At 43.2% G+C, this 17,051-nt stretch overlaps 1 protein-coding gene across 2 annotated transcripts in view; it reads left to right on the top strand.

Moving 5' to 3' along the window:
• Positions 1 to 13,279, top strand: part of LOC139389613 (transmembrane protein 161B) — a 37,351-nt gene extending 24,072 nt beyond the window's left edge. Inside the window, exons 3-12 of one of the 2 annotated variants that reach the window (XM_071136463.1) lie at positions 798 to 881; positions 3,585 to 3,682; positions 3,877 to 4,033; positions 5,941 to 6,092; positions 6,406 to 6,466; positions 6,594 to 6,734; positions 8,373 to 8,486; positions 8,801 to 8,975; positions 9,100 to 9,196; positions 9,309 to 13,279. In XM_071136463.1, the coding sequence (XP_070992564.1) occupies positions 798 to 881; positions 3,585 to 3,682; positions 3,877 to 4,033; positions 5,941 to 6,092; positions 6,406 to 6,466; positions 6,594 to 6,734; positions 8,373 to 8,486; positions 8,801 to 8,975; positions 9,100 to 9,196; positions 9,309 to 9,592 (1,363 nt within the window). In that variant the 3' untranslated portion in view covers positions 9,593 to 13,279. The remainder of the gene's footprint in view (positions 1 to 797; positions 882 to 3,584; positions 3,683 to 3,876; positions 4,034 to 5,940; positions 6,093 to 6,405; positions 6,467 to 6,593; positions 6,735 to 8,372; positions 8,487 to 8,800; positions 8,976 to 9,099; positions 9,197 to 9,308) is intronic. The other variant, XM_071136462.1, reaches the window with a different exon arrangement.
• Positions 13,280 to 17,051: the final 3,772 nt, after the last annotated feature.

The raw sequence follows: 17,051 nt of genomic DNA, 5'->3' as shown, positions 1-17,051 counted from the left end.
CCCGTCTCGTTTCCTCTAATTAGTGCAATATGTGTTTTTGAGTAAACAGCTCCCCAGAAAACACTTAATAATTCACCAGTGCTTGTTTTTTTTCTAGGGGGCTGTTGATGCATTTAAAAAAAAAACTTTAGCCCAAACAGGAGGCTCAGTGTTGCTTCAGAGAGATCTGCAATTAAGTTTCCCCTAATAAATAAATAAATAAATAAAGATGAATGAATGAAAACAAGCCCTCCATCCCTCCCTCACGCCTATGCCTCTCAGGGCTTGTGACAAAGTTAGAGCTTGCGTGAAATGTTAGTCTTCAAAAGGCTGCTCTTAAATTAGCTCTTGTTTTAAGTACAGTCCTCAAAGGACGTGATAACTACCCTCTTTGTAAACTTCTGGCAAGTATTTGTCATAGGTGTATTAGTTGTCTTGAATACATTGAATATGCTTTGATGCTTTGAGGGATGTATTTTGTGTATTTTCTAAGGTAAATTATCGCAAAACCCAGATTGTTTGCTAATTGATGGTCCTAATCATTTTCAATCATGAAGGCCTGGAACCACAAACAATAGAAGGGCTCACTTTTTGGGGTATGTGAGGTATAACGTCACCAATACTGGTCCTAGTGGGCCATAGCCTGTGTAAATATATTGTTGTTGCACAACACAAAAAAACAACAATCCAACTGATGTATTGGTTAGTTAATTGAGTGATGTGTAAAAGCCTGTCCACCCTTCATCCCTCCAGGACATGGGACCACTGGTGTAGTTCTAAAGCTACCTTGATTACTCACTTGTCTCCTCCTTTCCCAGTCTGCGGTGGTACCAGCACCCTACGGAAGATGAGTTGAGGAGCCTTGCCGGAAAGCAACAAAAAACTAAGAGCAAGAAAGACCGGTAAGGAGGGGGGGGGGGTGGAGCAGAGGGGAGCGAGTGGCACCTCTCATCAGGCAGGAAGGAAAGGCAGATGTGTGAGATGGATGGTGAACACGGGCGTGGCATTTGAGAGATTAAGCTGATGTGTTTAGGAGGCTTTTTCAAGGCCCGTTTGAAGTGAGAGGACTGACATATTTTTTGTTTGTTTGCCTTGCCTTGGAGAATGGTCTCTGGCTGTCTTACGGTAGTGAGTTAAGGTGGGAGAACCTTGAATGGTTGGTCAGTCCTGGCCATGCAGGTGACATCTTTCAGTAGTGTATAAACCGTAGTTTAAGACTCCCAACAAAACAAGCTTTAGGGCCAACCCCATGTAATGGTTTCAGGTGGAAGTCATGACGATACTATGGCGAGTTCTGAAATAAGACTTACGTTATGTTGATATTTATTCCTCATCTCCATTTTGTGTTCATGCCTTTTTAGCCTAATAGAAAGCAAGGTTTGGCAATGTGAAATGTCCTCAAACATTTGAAAATTAAGTCTCATGACGTTTATCTTCTAGATTCTTGCTTGGAGCCATTACGTAGTTCTAGTCCAATTCCTAGGCCTCCATGAGGCAGGTTGGAGCTCAACGCCACGTTTACTAACACGGAACCCAAACCGGCTGCGCGCGTGCGCTATCGTGAATAAATGTATTGTGTCCCCCTACACCAAACGCGATCACTACTCGCAGGTTAAAATATCAAAACAAACTCTGAACCAATTACATTAATTTGACAGGTCGAAAAGCATTAAACATGTATGGCAATTTAGCTAGTTAGCTTGCACTTGGTAGCTAATTTGTCCTATTTAGCTAGCTTGCTGTTGCTAGCTAATTTGTCCTGGGATATAAACATTGAGTTATTTTATAAATACATTTAGAAATCCATGTTATTCAATTATTGCACCCACACTGCTCGCGCGTGCCAACGAGCATCTGCGTTGCCAAGGGCTAAAATAGAAGTCATTCCTATTTCTGACGCAGATCGCGCTTCAAGTCCAGCCTCTCCCGTCTCCTCATTGGTTTATAGAAGCAGGTATCCACGTGCCATCTCCTCATTGGTTATACCCACATGGGTGATTGAAAGACGAAATGTTTTGCCGTTTGTCATAGTAATACTATGGAAGTTTAGATGCCAATCGCCATGTAAGTTCAATGATGAAAAAGCCTGGAAGGAGGAGAGATGACTAGAAACGATTTGGTTGGCCGTTTTATATGTGGATTAATTGTCGGAGTAGAGGACCTTGTGCATTTCAGGTAAAATAACAACTCAATGTTTATATCCCAGGACAAATTAGCTAGCAACAGCAAGACCGCTAAATAGGACAAATTAGCTAGCAAGTGCAAGCTAACTAGTTAAATTGCCATACATGTTTAATGCTTTTTGACCTGTCCCCAAATTAATGTCATTGGTTCAGAGTTTGTTTTGATATTCTAACCTGCGTGTCGTGATCGCATTTGGTGTAGGGAACAAAATACATTTATGCACGATGGCGCACCCGCGCCAAGTCGGTTTGGGTTCCGTGTTACGCTTCAAAAACGGACCACTGTCCCTTTGCCTGCTTGTGCCACACATCTCCATTCCTTTTGTTGTGAAGCCAAGGGCACTTTTTCCTGTCAGGTCCCCCAAAGATGCCTTGGACACATTTCAAGTTTGGCCCCAGTGTCTTGCCATAGTATTGTCCTCTGAATCCAGCACACACATGGCTGAACAAACACTGCCCTGTGTCCCGGAGGCCCTCTAGAAAGGTTGGCTTGTCCAAGGAACAGCTGGCCCAGCCAGTGCCGTGTGCTGCTCCTGCAGTCTGTACTGCATGTTGCACCCTGTAGCCCTATGACAAAATATTGGACTTATGAATTACATGGGCCCTACTCCTCACTACAAAAGAGCTAGCGTCAGTGCTCAGTATGCCTTGGTTGGGTTGACAATAGACTGGTTGGTTGTTAGGCAACAAAACCGACACGTGTGCAACTATGGGCCAAAACATACTGGGTTGGCTTGGATTGTTGACAACATGTAAACTATATTCAGTCTCCAAATGTTTATTGAAAACATACATTTGCACAATGCGCACTTGGTGTCTCTCAAATACATGGTTACAGTTGTTTGTTAGCTAGCTAGCTAATTTTAGCCATATTAGGGTAGACCTGACATGAATCAACTAGACATTGTATCAATTAAAAGATACAACGAGCTGAAATGAGACACCTACGATTCCTCCCATGGCAGCTTCTTGTCATTGTTGCTAACTATCTGACTGCTCAGAAACACAACACGGCCTTCTGCCTCATCAATGTTCCAGGTCGCAATTGTAAATGAGAACTTGTTCTCAACTTGCCTACCTGGTTAAATAAAGGAAATAATAAAAATAAAAATGTGCGCACATAATATTTTGTCACGTTTTTCGTGACCTCCATGACGCTAGCTATCTCGCAGATGCCCAAAGGACCTTGTACACAGATTAAGTTTGATATAGTCCGGGATATGATGTGTTTTTCTTTAAGACAGCCAGTAAATTGACACGATAGCAGTAGATTTTTATTTAGCACTCTGTGCCCGTGTTTTAGAGGTGGACTAATGACCAGAAAAATGACAGAGTACACCTGCCTGCAACATAGGACATGTCTGTCTCTCTCTTCTCCCATGTCTGTCTAGTATTGATTTGGCGCTCTGTCTTTTGTCCCAGGAGGAACAATGGCCACATAGAGAACAAGCCTCTGACCATTCCCAAGGACATAGACCTGCAGCTGGAGACCAAGTGCATCACAGAAGTGGACACGTTAGGTATGAGGCCATATCTACTGGCACCATTCAGTTATCCTCTTATCTTTATAACCATTTTTGTTTTCCCCTCTTAAACCTCAACAAATCTTCATCGTTCAGTATTTGAGCACATCATCACAGTCCAGAATTACTGTCATAAATCAACCAAGTAACAGAACAGTAAATCAGTCATCCTCCTCTTCGTCCTCCTGCAGCGTTGCACTACTTCCCAGAGTTCCAGTGGCTGGTGGACTTCACGGTGGCTGCCACAGTGGTGTATCTGATCACAGAGCTGTACTACACAGTGGCCCAGCCCTCTGGGGAGATGAACATCAGCGTGGTGTGGTGCCTGCTCGTCCTCGCCTTCGTCATGCATCCTTCAGTCAGTACATCGTCCAATCCCTTTTTCTCTTTTTCGATCATTCCTTCTATATAACATCCATCTGCCACAATGTCCTGCTGAACAGCGATCCAGGTCTAGAGGTTGTCGGGGTTTCAGTGGAACCCCAGTCTCAACGAATGGCAACGTTTGACAAGCCAAGTCATTAATGGCGAAACGTCTATTACATAACAAAAAGACGTTACTGCGAGCAGTAAACGCTGTTTTTTTTTTCTCCCCTTGTGACAATATCACCTGCACGATGGTACATATTCTGCTGTTCTATTTATTTATTTGCACACTGCTCAACGTACCTCGCCCCTATTTCGTCCACAAATCAAAATCGATAACGCAGGTGCTGTAAAAGGCCTAGTAAAAGACTTTCATTAGAGTTCTTGCTTTTAATCACTCCGTGCACATACTGAGAATCCTACCTTTTGTTCCCTACCTGTTGCCGGTTAACATCTCTTTGTCTACGAGAATGTAAAAAAACATGTGAGAGAGAGCCTTGATTGTTCCCAGGTTCCATTTCAGCAGGCAGACGGCAGTAAGTAGCCATAAACTGACAGACACAGCTCCAGCCACTGCCTGCCACCACATGCTTCCCTGCTACTCTCTTCTGCCGACGCGTCACCAAATCATACGCATTATCCTCCACCGCAGTCCATGGGGATCAATCTTTCCCACGCTCCCTGGCTGAGTGCGGTCAGAAGGCATGCCATTTCCTGCGTGCCTGCTGAGGAAGATTGGAGGCCCAATTTTTCACAGCCCACCAGACTGATTTGCTTGGGAAAAGAGGTGACTGGGAGGGGGTGGTACGTGGAGGAGGGGTTGCACGGCTAGGTGGATGATGAAGATGGTGTGTGTGTGTTAATGGCACACTTGATTTCATATTCCCGTCTCGGCAACCCTCTTGGAGAAGTAAAGAGCCAGAGGCTGCAGCCGGGCAACTGTTGTGTTAACCTCGACTTAACACACCTCAGCCATGGAATGGAGTCTTAAAACTGCCAAATTGGAATGGATTTAGCAGATTGCATTTTTTGTAAAGTTACAGTATGAGGTATTGGAACATTGGATTCTTCCCAAGCTCTGTGATTTCCACCTAACAGAAAGGGATTTCAATAAGCGTTGCTGAAGTTGAATGCACAACAGGTAGACATCCCATTGAATGGCCTGTTGGTTAGCCTAGATTTATCCTGACAATCAGTGATGGTATAACGAAGTGGGCTAAAGCTACTCTCGCTGAAATGCTGCATTTGCCACTTGCGTTCTGTGGCTGCTTCCCAAGGTGTATTTAGGGCTACATTAGCAGCTGCCTCACTGAGCTCTGGTAATGGGGCTTCATTGCTCCTTTGAGAGAAACTAGCTCTTAAGTTACCTTTTTTTTTTTTTTTTAATGCAGCCTTTAGTATCCTGGTTGTGACCCCCAGGAAAAGGCAAATCCATTGGCTTGCCTACATTACCATGATTCCCCATTCAGAATGGCCTGAGAGATTGCTATGTGGAATAAAGGCTGAACTCCATCACCTTGGAGATGCAAGGCAGCTCTAGAAGCACGCTATGTCCTTACTTAGCCCCCTAGAAACACTGCAGCAAGGCACCGCAGAGAACACCATTCTAGTTCTGAGGAAGCCCGGCCCATTGAGCCCCATGGTAATGTGTGACAGCCGCTGCTTAAGAGAGTGAGAGAAGCTAGACTGCGTGTGCGCATGCTTGTTGCAGGGTCACTGTCGAGTACTGTTGCGTGCTTCTGATCCTTCGAGTCCATTATGTTAATGAGCCACCACCATTACTCCAGAAACGTCTACACGGCCATGGCTCACAGCAATATGATTAGTAGGCTATATTTCATGAGTGGTGTGTTTCTGCTGGCATTTTCCTTAACTCCCCTGCCCCACAGTAAGACCCTGTTCTCCCTGACGGCCTTCTACTTCAAGCTGGAGGAAGGTGGCGAGCGCTCGCTCTGCATCACCTTCGCTTTCTTCTTTTTTGTCAAAGCCATGGCCATCCTCATCGTCACTGAGAACTACCTGGAGTTTGGCCTGGAGACAGGTGAGTGGGCGATGAGCCATCTGTCAGTATGGCTAGCCCACAGTGCTCTTCCGTCCTGCACCTGGGTCCTATTCATTAGTACAAAACATAGCACAACATTTAGTTCTATCTAACTAGCTGTGTTCGTGATGAGAGTGAACAAAAGCCTGCTAACTCTGTGCTTTCCTAGGACCAGGGTGGAAGAACACTACATTAGAGGAATATATTAAATCTGTTACTAGAGGAATAGATTCCATTTGTTTTGTCTAATGTACTGTAATTGTTGTTTTTCTGGGCAATTTTAAAATTGAATTATGTTTTCATTTCAATCTAGGTTTTGCAAATTTCTCTGAAAGTGCCACACAGTTTTTGGAAAACCAGGGGTTAGAGTCCCAGTAAGTAGGAGCTTTTTTTTTTATCAGTATGCATGGGTCTTGGACTGTGTGTGTGCGCGTTTTCACAAGTTGTATGACTGTGACGTACGCTTTAGCCCAGTACAACTGGGTCTGTTCTTTTCTCCAGGGGTCCCATATCTAAACTCACCTTTAAGCTGATCCTGGCCTTGCTCTGCTCTCTGATTGGTGCATTCCTCACCTTTCCCGGCCTACGATTGGCTCAAATGCACCTGGACGCCCTCAACCTGACCACAGCCAAAGTCACACAGTGAGTCCCTCTCTTCTCTCCTGTCTTCCTCACCCTCTCCGCAGTTACACTGTTGTCCCATTCATAAATGGGCTGGTTGAAGTAGGTGTGAGTTTTAAATTATTGTTTTTTTTGTGGACCCCAGGAAGAATAGCTGCTGCATCGGCAAAAGCTAATGGGGATCTGAATAAACCAATAAGTAATGTGGTCTACTGGCTGGTCCTCAATGAGTGTAGAATAGAGGTCGACCGATTAATCGGAATGGCCGATTTAATTAGGGCCGATTTCAAGTTTTCATAACAATCGGAAATCGGTATTTTTGGGTGCCGATTTGTATTTATTTTATTAAAAAAATATATTTTTTTTACACCTTTATTTAATCTTTATTTAACTAGGCAAGTCAATTAAGAACACATTTTCAATGACGGCCTAGGAATGGTGGGTTAACTGCCTCGTTCAGGGGCAGAAAGACAGATTTTCACCTTGTCAGCTTGGGGGAACCAATCTTGCAACCATACAGTTCACTTGTCCAACGCAATAATGACCTGCCTCTCTCTCGTTGCACTCCACAAGGAGACTGCCTGTTATGCAAATGCAGTAAGCCAAGGTAAGTTGCAATCTAGCATTAAACTTATCTTCTAAAAAACAATCAATCATAATCACTAGTTAACTACACATGGTTGATGATATTACTAGATATTATCTAGCGTGTCCGGCGTTGCATATAATCTGACTAAGCATACAAGTATCTAAGTATCTGACTGAGCGGTGGTAGGCAGAAGCAGGTGCGTAAACATTCATTCAAACAGCACTTTCGTGCGTTTTGCCAGCAGCTCTTCGTTGTGCGTCAAGCATTGCGCTGTTTATGACTTCAAACCTATCAACTCCCGAGATGAGGCTGGTGTGACCGAAGTGAAATGGCTGGCTAGTTAGCGCACGCTAATAGCGTTTCAAACTTCACTCGCTCTTGGGCCTTGGGGTGGTTGTTTCCCTTGCTCTGCATGGGTAACGCTGCTTCGATGTGGTGGCTGTTGTCGTTATGTTGCTGGTTCAAGCCAAGGGAAGAGCGAGCAGAGGGACGAAAGCTATACTGTTACACTGGCAAAACTAAAGTGCCTATAAGAACATCCAATAGTCAAATAGTCAATAGTTATTGAAATACAAATGGTATAGAGGGAAATAGTCCTATAATAACTACAACCTAAAACTTCTTACCTGGGAATATTGAAGACTCATGTTAAAAGGAACCACCAGCTTTCATATGTTCTGAGCAAGGAACGTTAGCTTTCTTACATAGCAAGTATTGCACTTTTACGCTCTCCAACACTTTGTTTTTGCATTATTTAAACCAAATTGAACATGTTTCATTATCTACTTGAGGATAAATTGTTTTTAGTGATGTATTATATTAACTTAAAATAAGTGTTAATTCAGTATTGTTGTAATTGTCATTATTACAAATACATTTGTAATTTTTTTAATCGGTATTGGATTTTTTGGTCGGTATCGGCGTTGAAAAATCATAATCGGTCGACCTCTAGTGTAGATGATAGTTTGCCATAAACATATAGTGCTCATACAGTATTCACATTGTACTCCTGGATAAGCAAAGCGTTTTACTGACAAGAATGTGTGACCATTTATTTTGTTCTCTTCCAGGACTTTGCTTCATATCAACTTCCTTTCCCCTCTTATTATGGTACTGCTGTGGGTGAAGCCTATAACCAAGGACTACCTCCTGAATCCTGCCCTGGGGAAGGAGAGTATGCCTTTGTAAGTTCACCTTGTTTTGTTTGTCAGTACATTTTTCAACCACATGCATGGTCAAAGGATGAAGCCTTCCCAAAGTTTCACATCTCTGTAACATCTCTTTCCACCTCTCCCTGTCACTCCTGGCATTCATACCCTCACATTCTCTCACACTATCTCATCTTCTCACATTGTCGACGTGGGTTGGCTTATTTTTCCTTCACCCATCACTCACTCACTCACTCACTCACTCACTCACTCTCACACACACTTGCTGTGTCTGACTCCACACACACACACACACACACACACACTTGCTGTGTCTGACTCCTCACCAGGATGACTGAGGAGACCTATGACACGTTGCGGTTGTGGGCCATCCTGCTGCTGTGTGTGCTGCGCCTGGCCATGATGAGGCACCACCTCCAGGCCTACCTCAACCTGGCCCAGAAGGGCGTGGAGCAGATGAAGAAGGAGGCGGGACGCATCAGCACCATTGACCTGCAGAAGATGGTGAGTGGCGCCTCAAATCAGCCAATCATTTGGCCTTGACAGATTGGCAGAGTATGATAAAACAAATGGGGTTTTAAGAGTTCCTCTTGACAGGGAGTACTCTTTTTTTTCTTTTGTTTCCAAGGTGGCCCGTGTTTTCTACTACCTATGTGTAATCGCACTGCAGTATGTGGCACCCTTGGTAATGTTGCTACATACAACCTTCCTGCTAAAAACCTTAGGTGAGTTTGGCACATCATCCGAAATTATTGCTCATATATTAAATTGAACCATTTAGCAGCCGTCATTAGTCCACCACACTGCTAATGTAGCACCCTACTCTTTGTGTTGTAGGTGGACACTCCTGGGGGGTGTACTCTGAGGAAGACCTCCCCTGCCCAATGGAGATTAACTCTGACCCTGCTGTGGTTGCAGTAGCAACTGCAGCTCCAGGGCTGGCTGTGGTGGCCCAGGCATCGGTGGTCCAGTTGTCGGTGGCCCTCGGGGGCCTGCGAACAGTGTTCACCCCCCTGCTTTTCCGTGGCCTCCTCTCCTTCCTCACCTGGTGGATCGCTGCCTGCCTCTTTTCCACCTCCATCTTCGGCCTCTTCTACCACCAGTATCTCATGGCGGCATAGCAGCATTCCCCCAGGGTCAGGGTGGTGTCCCACTGGGCTCTGTTCCAGCCCCGTTCAGAAACGACTGTGTGGGGCAGGGCTCTAAAGACAACCCTTCTCCTCTCCCACAGCCACGTCACTCATGACCATATCTGCAGAGAACCCCTGGTTCACCCCCCAGTGCTTCCTTCATGGATGACTCTTAACTTGACTTTTACTACCTTTTTATTTTGAGAGCAGGATTCACAAATCCTTAACAAAAAGACACTAATATAAATGAGAGTAATGGTAATATTTATGTGTGTACAGTCTTAAACAGAGCAGCAGAGAACCTTGTGGTGGGGGGGGGCTGGGCTGTGGATGTTGTAAAGGGATGTGTGAACTAAAGCAGCCAATAAGAGGTCACCACTGCGATGCTTGTCCTACTGGAGAAGGAGGGGACACCTCACTGGGAGAGTCCCTGCTGAGATCCCGTCACTTGAAACTGTTAGACATATTTAAATTTAACTGGCTACCAAGGACGAACATGGGTTTTTAAATGTACGTTCCTTATGATTTCTGAAATATTTTATCCCCCCTTTACTGTCCCTGGTACAAACTGAGCCATACTGGAAGAGCTGACCAGTTGTGACGACAGTCAGGGAGGGCAGCAACACACAGGCCTTGGTCAAGGGAATGGTACGTGTGAATGTGAGTAAGATCCCTGCTGTTAGGTTGGTGTACAACTAAAAGGGCATGTTGATCAATAGGAGAAGTGTCAAGTCAAATGCCAATTGTAAGATACAGCCTCTTTCCTCCACACTCCCCTGTCCCCGTCCACCCCTTGTAGAGCCAATAGGGAAACTACCATTTTTATGTCTTCTGTTTTTGTTTCATGGATCAAATTGTGAATTTAGAAATGTGTTTTTATTTGAAAGAGCTGCCAAGTAAGAGTGACCCCTCCAGTGGGCTGTAAAATTTGATGACTGATAGTTTTACAGCAACAATGCGGCCTTCTGTCTTCAGAGTCCCCATGAGGAACCAATAGAGCACAAGTGTGTACTCAGAACAAGATATGCACAAGTGTATATGTACAGACTTTCATAGGCTTACTGACACTCTCTCTCTCTCACACACACACACACACACACACACACACACACACACATATATATATATATCAAGCTCACAAGCTCAAACACAGGGATAATTGTCCAGCCTGTTCAGGAGTAAAGAACAGTTGTCTGGACAGAGTGGTATACTACAAAGCACGGTCAATGAGTTAGCCAGATAACTTTGTCAAACAGTTTATTTAATGGTTCATTAAGAAAGCTAAACATAGATACAGTACCAGTCAAAAGTTGGACACACCTACTCATTCAAGGGTTTTTCTTTATTCTTACAATTTTCTACATTGTAGAATAATAGTGATGACATCAAAACTATGAAATAACACATATGGAATCATGTAGTAACAAAAGAAGTGTTAAACAAATCAAAATATATTTCAGATTCTTCAAGGTCGCCACCTGTTGCTTTGATGACAGCTTTGAACACTCTTGGCATTCTCTCAACCACCTTCACCTGGAATGCTTTTCCAACCATCTAGAGGGAGTTCCCACATATGCTGAGCACTTGTTGGCTGCTTTTCCATCACTCTGTGGTCCAACTCATCCCAAACCATCTCAATTGGGTTGAGGTTGGGTGATTGTGGAGGCCAGGTCATCTGATGCAGCACTCCATCACCCTCCTTCTTGGTCAAATGGCCCTTACACAGCCTGGAAGTGTGTTGGGTCATTGTCCTGTTCAAAAACAAATGATAGTCCTACCATGCTTCACGGTGGACAGATTTCCACCGTTCTAATATCCGTTGCTCATGTTTCTTGGCCCTAGCAAGTCTCTTCTTATTATTGGTGTCCTTTTAGTAGTGGTTTGTTTGCAGCAATTCGACCATGAAGGCCTGATTCACGCAGTCTCCTCTGAACAGTTGATGTTGAGATGTGTCTGTTACTTGAACTCTGTGAAGCATTTGTTTTGGCTGCAATCTGAGGTGCAGTTAACTCTAATGAACTTATCCTCTGCAGCAGAGGTAACTCTGGGTCTTCCATTCCTGTGGCGATCCTCATGAGAGACAGTTTTATCATAGCGCTTGATAGTTTTTGCGATGGAACTTATTATTATTATTAAAAAATTATATATTTTTTAAAAACTTTTACCCCTTTTTCTCACCAATTTTGAGTTATTCAATTGGTAGTTAGTCTTGTCTCATCGCCGCAACTCCTGTAAGGACTCGGAGAGGCTTATGTCGCGAGTCATGCGTCCTCCTTAACACACCCCAACCAAGCCGCACTGCTTCTTGACACAATGCCCTCTTAACCCGGAAGCCAGCCACACCAATGTGTCGGAGGAAACACTACACCTGGCAACCTTGTCAGCCTGCATGTGCCTGGCCCGCCACAGGAGTTGCTAGAGCACGATGGGACAAAGAAATCCCTGCCGGCCAAACCCTCCCTTAACCAGGACAACGCTGGGCCAATTGTGTGCTGCCCCATGGGTCTCACAGTCGTGGCCGGCTGACTCAAACCAGTATCTCTAGTGGCACAGCTAGCAACTGCGATGCAGTACCTTAGGCCACAGCGTCACCCGCTGCCACTACTGAACTTGAAGAAACTTTCAATGTTCTTGAAATGTTCCCGGATTGACTGACCTTTTGTCTTAAAGTAATGATGGATTGTCGTTTCTCTTTGCTTATTTGAGCTGTTCACTGCAAAGGGTGGCTACTTTGAAGAATCTCAAATATAAAATATATTTTGATTTGTTTCTCACTTTTTTGGTTACTACATGATTCCATGTGTTATTTCATAGTTTTGATGTCTTTGCCATTCTACAATGTAGAAAATAGCAAAACTTCAGAAAAACCCTTCCACGAGTAGGCGTGTCCAAACGTTTGACTCGTACGGTATGTTTTTGGATGTCGAGTACGTTAGACCGTGCTCATTTCAAGCTTTTAAAGAGTGGTCAAGAGTCTTCACTTGTTCTTATTTATTTGAAAGGTGGAGAGTATGCACACTATGAATGTATCAATCCTGCCTAATTTCGGATGTTTCTTTGTGATTAAATTATTGGTATGTGATTTTAATTTGTACCCTCAACGGTTAATGACTGCACTTGGCTCCTATTCCTAGCCCTATGCCTCGTGATTAGGTCAACAGAATATAATTTTTTACCTCTGAACACCATGTTTTCTTTTGTGACCAACTTTTTATTTAGTTTTGTCATTTTTCTTTTTCAGCGGGGGGGTTACAAGCACTAAAACAATCAAATAGAAGAATATGAAGCTAACCCTGACCCATCCCCCTCCACCCGCCCACATCCTCCCTACCCACTCGGAAACTGGGTTTTAAGTTCAATATATTTTGGGGCCTGTAAAAAAAAATATATAATCTTAACACCAAACATTGTATTATTGGACTATGATGTTTTCAATCAGTTCAGAAACGTGTACAAGACAAATCGCATCTTTTTAGATATATATTTCCCCTGATATGTCAAAAGTAGCTGGGATACTTTTACAATCCATTGGCCAAAAAGGTGTTGTTTGCCTTGTCTGCCACCACTTAAGTGTTTTATTTAGTTAAAAAGTATTACTATTCCTCCATGTATTTATTTTTTTCTGGTTTAGTTTGTCTTTAATAAATTCCAATCATTACCATGTGTTTTGGAATTTGGTTTTGATCTCAATACTTTTTATTTACTGACTTACTGGTTGATAATTGGCCGGGATGAAATACTGCACAAGGAAAAGCTATTTTATTGGCCCAGAGGCTTATTATCCCAGAGGCCCCATAGGTTGCGTGACTGTTACAAATAGTTACTCAGCTTGAGGGTTACATTCAAGTCTTTATTATCTAAAGTTTTTAAAACTTTTGAACAGGTTTGTTCTGAAATATTAGTGAGGACCTTTTTAGACTGCTGTTCACTTGAGCTTTCCGTATCAGAGGTGTGGACATTGCAGGAAGGACCCACTTTACCCACCATAGGCATGGCATATGGGTGGGTACTTGTTCTCGACAGCTAATGCAGACATTTGCCAATGGACAAGTGTTAAAATGAGGCCATGTGAGAATATAGTGTCCAGACTCCTAATAATCCATATGTTACCAGTGCAAAACATTAGCTACAGTTTTAATTTTCTGCTAGTCTTTCAGTATTGTTAGGTAGTGTTCAGTACAACACACATGGTGGACAACTTCAGAAACGGTGCCTTCCAAAAGACTGTGAAATGTGCCCTTGTCTTGTCCCTCCCTCTGTGTCAACCCCTCTGTCGAGGCATTGCGATGACAGTCAGTCAATGGTTGTGTTCCCCAGCTCAGACGTTGCAGCCCTCAACCAATGGTTGTGTGCCACGTCATCGATTGACAGATTTCTATAACGTATGATGTAGTTAGCTGATACTTAAAATGCCTATCTAGGCGTTGTAAGATCTGCCATTCATTAGCAATGCCTGGACAGTGGGACGTGCCCAATGTGTTAAGGCTCACCCTGTTATTGTCAATCCAAAAAGGCTCCCGTGCGTCACCCAGGTAGACCTAAACATTGGCCATGGATGGGATGAGTTACATCCATACAATTTTGAGTGTTTTTAAAACCATAATGAAAAGTGCCAGATGAATATATTCTGAACAAAAAAATAAACACAACATGTAACAATTTAAGATTTTACTGAGTTACAGTTCATAAAAGGAAATCAGTCAATTGAAATAAATTCATTAGGTCCTAATCTATGGATTTCACATGATATGCAGATATGCATCTGTTGGTCACATATACCTTAAAAAGGGTAAGGGAGTGGATCAGAAAACCAGTCGGTATCTGGTGTGACCACATTTTGCCTCATGCAGCATGACACATCTTTCGCATAGAGTTGATCAGGCAGTTGATTGTGGAATGTTGTTCCACTACTCAGAGGCTGTGGGAAGTTGCTGAATATCGGCGGGAACTGGAAAACGCTGTCGATCCAGAACATCTCTCACACATGCTCAAAGAGTGACATGTCTGGTGAGTATGCAGGCCGTGGAAGAACTGGGACATTTTCAGCTTCAAGGAATTGTGTACAGATCCTTGCGACATGGGGCCGTGCATTATGCTGAAACATGAGTTGATTGCGGCGGATGAATGGCGTGACAATGGGCCTCAGGATCTTGCCACGGTATCTCTGTGCATTCAAATTGCCGTCAATAAAATGCAATTGTGTTCGTTGTCCATAGCTTATGCATGCCCATACCAAATTCCCACCGCTACCATGGGGCACTTTTTTGCAGTCAGCATGCCAATTGCACGCTCCCTCAACTTGAGACATCTGTGGCATTGTGTTATGTTACAAAACCACATTTCAGTGGCCTTTTATTGTATCCAGCACAAGGTGCACCTGTGTAATGATCATGCTGTTTAATCATCTTTTAGATATGCCACACCTGTCAGGTGGATGGATTATCATGAGAAATACTCACTAACAGGGATGTAAACAAAAGTAAGCTCAAAATCTGAGAGAAATTAGCTTTTTTTGGTGTACGGAAAATCTCTGGGATCTTTTATTTCAGCTCATGAAACATGGGACCAACACTACATGTTATATTTATTTTTCAGTGTAATACATACAGTATAATTACTGTTAGCTTGCATTATGACACTACATCCCTGCTTTTATTTAGCTCAGGGGTTGTCCAGATGGCGGGGCAGACTTTAACCAACTGTGAGACAACTCTGCAACTGTTACTGTTACAGTAGCATGTGTAACCTGGCCACAGTTAATAGCAACAACCTTTTACTGTTGCATAGTTAAACAGAAGCAAATAAAGAAATGTGCTTTAGTAAGTGGCCTTGTTATTCAAGATGTTTTGGTCCTCACAAGGTCAGCGCCAGCCTGTCAAGTACATTGATAAATTCATTGGTCTCTCACTCTAGATTACTTTGCGTTCCAAGGCCTCCAACTAGTCACGTTTGAGAAACACATGTTCTACTTCATTGTAAACCAGATGCTCAAGATATGGTGTTCAATATAGTTTTGTCATCCTATATTTTGATTTAGTCCAGAATGTCACTTTAGACTAATTGGAAGTAATTGTATTACCTGAAATTGGCTAAATTAATCTATTGATTTGCTTTGCCTGTCCTCCGTTGTTGGGGTGGGGTGGTGTGTTGTAGGACCGGGGGGTCATTCTCATCCAACTCAAGCATTATGAGGCATTCATTGGATAGTGCAGAGGAGCTATAATAAAGCCTGTGAGTGCCATTGTCCATATTCCATATGAACAGGAGAAACTGGGCCAATACATTCATTTCAGAGGCAGGATCTCAAAACAAACCTCTGGAGAGGTTCCTTTCTTTCCCTTGAGAGGGGCCTATTCAGACCAGTCTGTTTCTCTACAGAGGGCCACAGAGCACCCCTTTGGGGGGGTTTGGCGTACCCCTCCAGACCCCCACCACCCTATTCCACAGAAAGAATGACAGAACCTTCTGGAGAGGTGTCCCTTTAATCGCTAGCTCTCTGTCTGAGGGAGAATAGGAATTCCACCATTGTGTTATTTGGATTGTGAGAACTAGTAGCAATGAAGAGGAGCTACTCCATCAATGACCTGACCTTGCGGATTGAATGGCCCAAAAGAGGACATAACATTTCCCTGGAAGCATCTGATCTGTTTTTATAGAACATTAGCAATTCTACTTCAGATTTGGGACAAGGAAAAAACGTGGCCTGCCGAAAGGGCCGTCAATGAAATCAAGGGCAGATCACACACACCATTTTTATAGCTTGAGCCCAGCAACAGCTTTTGTTTTCTCAAACCTGTAGTCTATTTGCAAAATCATTATCATTTGAAGCAGGGTATAGACTGAATTTGTTTGATTTGGTGTACCTTACCATCTCATCTTACCTAAGTTATGTACACAAATAAGACCCACATACTCCCTTGTATCACATTTGACTAAAGATAGACAAAATATCTTGGCCAGAATATTTGCAATGCTTCAAAAAAAGATTCCTAAAACATATTGTGCTACTGAGAGTGAACATCAAAAGGAATACTACAGTCTGAACAATCTGTGAATGGTATGGTAATGTCAGTAACACCAGTAGCCACAAGCTTACATACACCAAACATGACCTTAAAGAGGCAGTGCAGTTAAAAACGTGCTTTTCCAGGTTTTAAAAATCAAATATCCACACTATGAGGTTGAAATAACACTCTGAAATTGTGAAAATGATGATAATGCCCTTTTTGTGTAAGAGCTATTTGAAAAAATGCCTTGAATTTCAGTCTGGTTAGCCCAGACGTCACAATCTGATCTGATTATTCTGACGAATGACCAGTCATCTTTGATTTGTATCCTCCTACTTTGAAGGCTAAGTGGGGGAAAATACATTCTAGATCAGGGCTGCCCAACCCTTTTCCAGGAGATCTACTTTCCTGTAGGTTTTCAGTCCAACCCTAATTTAGCAGTT

Source organism: Oncorhynchus clarkii, chromosome 30 (assembly GCF_045791955.1).
Source record: "Oncorhynchus clarkii lewisi isolate Uvic-CL-2024 chromosome 30, UVic_Ocla_1.0, whole genome shotgun sequence".
In the NCBI taxonomy this organism is placed as follows: Eukaryota; Metazoa; Chordata; class Actinopteri; order Salmoniformes; family Salmonidae; genus Oncorhynchus; species Oncorhynchus clarkii.
The sequence above is the reverse complement of the archived record's forward strand: the minus strand, read 5'-3'. Positions and strand labels throughout refer to the sequence as shown.